General features: G+C 55.6%; 1 protein-coding gene across 1 annotated transcript; it reads right to left on the reverse strand.

The window, feature by feature from the left end:
* Window positions 1-1,390: 1,390 nt before the first annotated feature.
* On the reverse strand, window positions 1,391-4,338 carry VDBG_07957 (conserved hypothetical protein; the record flags this gene model as incomplete). Its single annotated transcript, XM_003001652.1, has 4 exons — window positions 1,391-1,444; window positions 1,508-3,342; window positions 3,400-3,544; window positions 3,637-4,338. The coding sequence occupies 4 exons, from the start codon at window positions 4,336-4,338 to the stop codon at window positions 1,391-1,393; spliced, it is 2,736 nt and encodes a 911-aa protein (XP_003001698.1).
* Window positions 4,339-6,242: the final 1,904 nt, after the last annotated feature.

The raw sequence follows: 6,242 nt of genomic DNA on the forward strand, positions 1-6,242 counted from the left end.
CTGCACTTTTTTTTTTTGTGGGGTGGGGAAACTAACATCAGTCTCCCCGTCCATGGACCTGCTGATTCTAGGCTGGCGTTGCCGTGGTCCTGAGCCTGGGCCTTAGCTGGCGACGGCCGCATGCAGTCTAGGCGGGTGCATGCATGTCGCCCCCATGCCATGTCATGTCGGTCAAGCGAACGCGGGATGCCACGCTTTCAAGCGCCCTGGCTCGCAGCAAGTGCTCACCGTTGCAAGCCCTTGACCGCTCTCGACATGGTACGTCTTCCACGCGTGCTCCAACGGCCAGCACCGTTTATTCTCGCCTCACTTTGTGAGCATGCCTAAGGTGAGGTACGTACTGCAGAACTTTCTCTCCGGAAGACCCCTTTTACTCGCCCGTTTGCGTCTCCCGTAACCTGCCCAGTGTGACGAAAGGTCTCGCTCTCCGAGCTTCGTCGGAAAATCCAGACACCATGGATACTACATTTCATGGTCCCCAAGCTCCTGGTTCGCTGCAATTTTAAGAGGCTCAACACCCCCGTCCCCCATGGCCTTCCCCACAAGACTTCGCAATGTCAGTTCGTGGAGACCTCATTAAAGGCCTGAACCCCTTGAGCCCGAGCCCCGGTCGCGGTACATGTTCCCCGGCGACCCACACCTAGGCATCTTTTTCTTTGCCTACTCTTCTCCTGGACTTTGCGATGTTGGGTGTGCAGCTCGTAGCTCGTGCAGTGCCTTTGCGTGGGGGCGGGAACCGCATTCGCGGGACGGGATGATGACAGGGGTCATGGGGGTGTGTGGTCTCGTCGTAAAGGATGTGTTCTGTCATTCGGATCTCTGCCCCCCCCCCCCTTTCCCTTTCCTTCCCTATCCCGGACAGAGTGAGACTAGTTCAAGTCTTGCGATGCTTTCTTGTGCCTCGATTCCTTCTGTTTCTGCTTCTCCTCATATTCTTTTTCAGACGTCACATCTTCCAGGATTTGGCTTTCATGTGCGAAAGCAACATGCCTGAAAAGTACTGCTTCTTCTGGCTTACGACGCGGCAGGATTCGCCCACGCTCTGACATGTGTGCTATTCATTGGCTCAAATTATCGCTTTTTCATTGTATCTATCCCAGACAGGCCCTCGAGACTTTCGTCTCACAGCCGGAATCTTTCTCCGCAGCATGAGACAAAGGCCTCTGTCTATCGCCATGCCCACCCAGCGCCCTTTCTCCCCGCCTTCCCACTTCCCATTGTCCCGAAAGAGGTCCAAAATTCGTGAATCCGGAACGCCCTGGGTATTGCCCCAACCTCAAAAGGGTCACTGACTACATACTGTACACGAAAACAGAATAAAAAGAAAAAAGGAGACCATTCTCATGATCACTCACTCATGACTGTCAAGGCGAAGTCGAGATAAATCTCTCTAGTTGTCAGTCTCAGGCTCCACGAGCTCAATGATAGAGGCAATGTACTCGGCCTGCGCAGAGACGTGTTAGTACGAAACAGATGGCATGCTGCAAGAGGGAAAGCGGAATCATACCAGGCCCTTGTTCAGCCCCATGAGCTCGAACAGCCGCGGGCGCACGCAGCGGAAGAGCCGCTCGTTCCAACCGCCCTCGTAGTGCCGCAGCAGCTCAGCCTCGGCCTGCGTCTTGGGAACGTTCCGGGCAATGTTCCTCAGGATGAGAGCCGCACTCAGCGGGATGCCGGCGGCTTGGAGCGGCGCGTTGGGGTTACGCTCATCGCGCACCATGGCCGTCTCCTCGTAGTCGACCGACTTCGTCACAGCGGGCTTGAGCCAGTCGCGTGTCAGCGCCTGGGCAGCGTCACCATCAGCTGCCGTCTTGCGCGGGAAGACGATGCTTGCGTGGACGGAGATGTGGTGCGCGATCTGGAAGAGCTTCATGTTGGTGGGCTCGGGAAACTTTCTGCATTCGCCCCACTGGCAGCGGCACTCCAGCTCGACATTATCAAAGGTGCCGGCGGCGTTCTTGGCAATACCAAGGTGGTGTGTTAGAATGTGGACGCTCATCTGCTGCGGGCTGGCAAAGTGCTGTCCGCACTTGACGCCCTGCTTGGCGGCGTCCCAGATGCAGCGCTTGAACTCCTTGCCGTCGAGGCCGACGGGGTTCTCACGGGCTCGCAGGCCCTGGATGATGAACTTTTGCTGCGTCTCGCCGGCGTTGGACACGCGGAGCACCTCGGCGCGCGACTCCTTGTAGACGATGGTGGCATTACGGATAAAATCTGCGGGCGTGATGAGCGTCTGTCCGGACGACTTGAGAGCCGACACAAATGCTGCTTGGTAGGCCTGCCAGGCCATGATCTGCGTAACGAACGAGTCCTTATCCTCCTCGAAGAAGCACTTGACCCACGCCTGGCAGCGCTCGGGCTCGCTAATGGCCAAAAGCTCCTGCAGAAGGTCTGTCGGCATCGGTGCGGCGTAGTCGTTGGGGGGTGTCTTGAGTTCGGGCACAATGACAACTTCGCGCGTAACCTTCTTCGCGCCATGCGAGAGAAGGCGGACGAGGTGAATGACCAGGCTTTCGGCACTGACGAACCGTAGCAAGTCATCGATGTTGGCGGCGACGGCGGTGTACTGGTACAGGAAGTCGAGGCACGCGTCCATCAAGTCGTCGTCGTTGAGCTGCAGCCAGCGCGTAATGCTCTCTAGCGTCTCGGCGGGCACATTGCTGAGCTTGTTGGTGTTGGCCAGCTTCATCGAGATGCGGCCGAGGGCGCGAAGTCCGCCGAGAATCATGCCGCGGTCTGTTGACTTGAGTTGCTCTAGGAGCACCTGGTAGAGGGGATCATCTGAACCGAGAGACATGTAAGGCGTGAGGCACTCTGTGATCTCGAGCGCCATGTGCTTCAGCTCAACGATGCTGTTATGTGTGGGAAGCCTCAAGATGATGCAGATCAGGTCTTTCAGCGGCTGCAGGTCGGACACAAAGTGAGCATTGTCCTGGAGCGTGACCATGTTGCGAATCGTGAGGACGGCCTCGGAGATGCACCGAAGGGCGTCTGAAAATTTGGCAGGCTGGATGAGATCTGAGACGGGTTTGGGGGTGAGTTTGCTGATGCGGTCGAGGATATCGGGCGTCCCGTTCTCTCCATCGAGGACGCCGGGCCCAGCGTTGTTGGGGACCGGAACCCACGAGATCTCCCACTTGATATCATAAAACAGGGTGCCGACATCAAGCGCCTTTTCGACGAGCGCATCTGCTAGGCCTGCGAACTGCTCAAACTTGAACTTATCACCTCTTTCATATGAGATCTTGACAAAGTGATGTACGGCATATTCCTGCTCAGCCAAGATCTTTGATCGCAGACCCATGAGGCATCGGTGGTAAATACCGGCACCGTCCTTGCGCACTAGACACAGTCAGCATCAATCTGGAGCAACCATCACGGCTGGAAGAAAGCACGTACGTCCTGGTGTTCCATGGGGCAGCTCGGGGGGCTGCAGCCTCTGCCGCGCCAGCGGTCGGCGCCTAGCGAACTCTGCAGGATTGTTGCCTGGCGTATCGACGGGTCTGAGCACTAGAGGCTGGAAAAGCTTTGGAGCGACTTTGGGCTGGTACGTATCAACAGCAGAGGCTATATTCTTCCGAATTCGAGGGGTTGAAGGCCCCACTCGGCCCGCGAGGAAGGCGCTGCTGGCCTGACATGGGCACGGCAGTGGGATGCGCCGATGGGAAGTGCCCTGGTGTATTGGCTTGGCCCGAGCTTCTGGGAGTTGGAGTGATGCTGGGACGTCGTTTGACTGGTCTGTCCAGTCTGTGCTCCCGAGGCGTTACGGTGCGAGTCGGGCCGTGTCAGGCTGGAGATGACTCTCTGCGGGGGGCTTCTCTCAATCGCGCGAGCGGAAGCTGGAGCCGACAGTGTGTCTTTGGCCAGAAGCGATCGCGCGACGTGTGCCGCGTCTCCCGAGCGGCGAGCACAGCGAGTCTGCTGCATAGTTTTCTCGGGTTCGGTCAGAAGCGATCCACCTTTGGCCGTCCCGTCCTCAAGGATGTCTTTCGGGGGGGATTCTTTTCCGTGGATAGTGCTGATTTCGTATGCGGCCAGGTTTTTCAGGTAGCGGTCCTTGAGTTGATAGGCGGTGGATGCGATGCTGGTCATAGGGATGCCGAGCTTCTCGACCATCTCGCGCCAGGCAAGTTTCCTGTCACTGACTTCGTCGTAGCCGCCTTCCTCCACAATCAGGTTGAAAAGCTTGTAAAGATCGAGATTTACTGTTGAGCACTTGGGTTCTGGGTCAAGCGTGGTACCTCGTTGCTGATGATAGGCGCGCAGTTTGGTCATAAACTCCTCGTACTCGGGAGTGCGGTCGATCTCGTGAGGGGGATATTTTGTTTCGGGCGCCATGTCGCTACGTCAACAGGCTCGTTCGAGGACACAGACGAACGAATCTATCGAAGGGTAAAAGAATCAGCTGATGACTTCCCGAAAGCGACTGGAGCATTCAACCAGGTGCGGTGGGGGGGACTTGCGTTTTGTCGCGGGCAGGCAAGCACCGGACTATGAGAGAACAGAAAGGGAGCGAGGTGTACGCAATTGACAAACACCGGTCACTCAATTATGACTGTCCGTTTGCTGGATCCCTGATGGTGTACTGCAAAGGATTGCAGGACCGTAATGCTGGTGCTCTGCTTGATGGTGGCTGCAGATGGCAGTTGCAATGCGACGGAGCACTGGTTGGTTAGTCGCGGTCGCCGCGCCGTGTCGAAAATTGGTCGCGTTCCATGTCACCAGTTGACGAAGTCGAAGACCGTGCCTCGAGGTACCTGGATACGTGGTACGTGCTGAGGCGTCTGTGCAATAACCGAAGTTTAGCCGTTTCAACTACCAGCTCGATTGTGCCTGCCGTCGTAGAGATTCGCCTGTCTTGTTACCACATGGGCACTGTGTAGTGAGCGGAAACACTCTGTACCATATATAGGGGCCTCCTCTGTTCGGAGCATGTCTACATAGATAATCCCATTATGATAATCGAGGTGCAGATGGTGTGTCTTAGTGCCGAGATAGGATCCATACCTGCCGAGTTGGAAGGTCTAGTTCTACGTCGAAGCATTCATTTAGACTAAGGTACTGCGCCCTAGGTTAGCTGCCTGGGGAAGGAATCACCAGCAACCTATATTCCTGCCGCCCCAAACGTCTGGACCGTCTTCATCGCCAACGGCCAAGCCGTCCAGAGCAATGTAATCCAGTCTACACACTCACCACTAAATCGGAATCCTGCGATGACTTTCTCATCATACATCGATACAATATGTTTCCTCAATCAGCTGGTGGCGATTCCCAGCTGCACGTGTTTCCCCTCAGCCGTGCTTCTGTCGGCACGGTTCAGTCGATATCGCAAGAGCAACATCGCAGCACACACACGTTCAATGTTTCCTTGATACTGAGACACGAGAAGCAACTCGTGGACTGGGCTGCTCCATCGCATAGTCTCCGGGATATGGCGCCCAACGTCATCTTACTCATACAGTCAGGTACCCGTCAACTGGTGATTCAACCTGGCCGACTTCGCTTTCGCGTTGTAGACTGACGGTTAAAGGAACGACTTTATCTAGGAGAGCTTGTGCAAACAAGTGGCCACCCTATACCGTACGAACTTCGTCAGCGGGAGCTGGAGAAGACATTTCGCCTTCGATATGAGCCATCTCAAGTGTGTAGGCCACGTCGTAGACTGAACACTGATAGCTAAGACAAGATATAGGGACAAGTCCACGAAATCAGAGCCGAGTTTGCTGTAAGAAGCGATTATGCACAAGCGATGCACATTTTCCAGTGTCTCGGACTACGAGCTTCCCTGACGAGGGACGCCTCGTCACCTGTTCATGTCTTAGGTGAACGTGCTTCGCCTATGCCCTCGCCCCTAACACGAGTCTTCTCGCCAGCGCCAACACGTTTTGGAGACAAACGTACCGCGTTTGGGGACATGCGTGCCAATCACCCGTTGTCACCTGTTTGCAGACCCCAAATTGCCAATTCGTCCCTTCACCGCCACGACACACACCCCCTAAGCGATCTTTCTACCAGACCACATTATGCAGGCTCTTTTCAGGCATCAGAACCTGTCTCCAATCTCACAACAGGCCATCAAATCCCGTATGATTTGCAGACAAGTTCACACTTTGACCAAGTCGACCACTGTGAAACCTCCAGATTCCTTCCGACACCGAGTTCGCAGCTCGATTCTCAATCCTCGATAAGCTTGAGAGGTCCGAGCCCTTCTTGGTTCTCTGAAAGGACATCCACATACGAAA

Source organism: Verticillium alfalfae, genomic scaffold (assembly GCF_000150825.1).
Source record: "Verticillium alfalfae VaMs.102 supercont1.11 genomic scaffold, whole genome shotgun sequence".
NCBI classification, from domain to species: domain Eukaryota; kingdom Fungi; phylum Ascomycota; class Sordariomycetes; order Glomerellales; family Plectosphaerellaceae; genus Verticillium; species Verticillium alfalfae.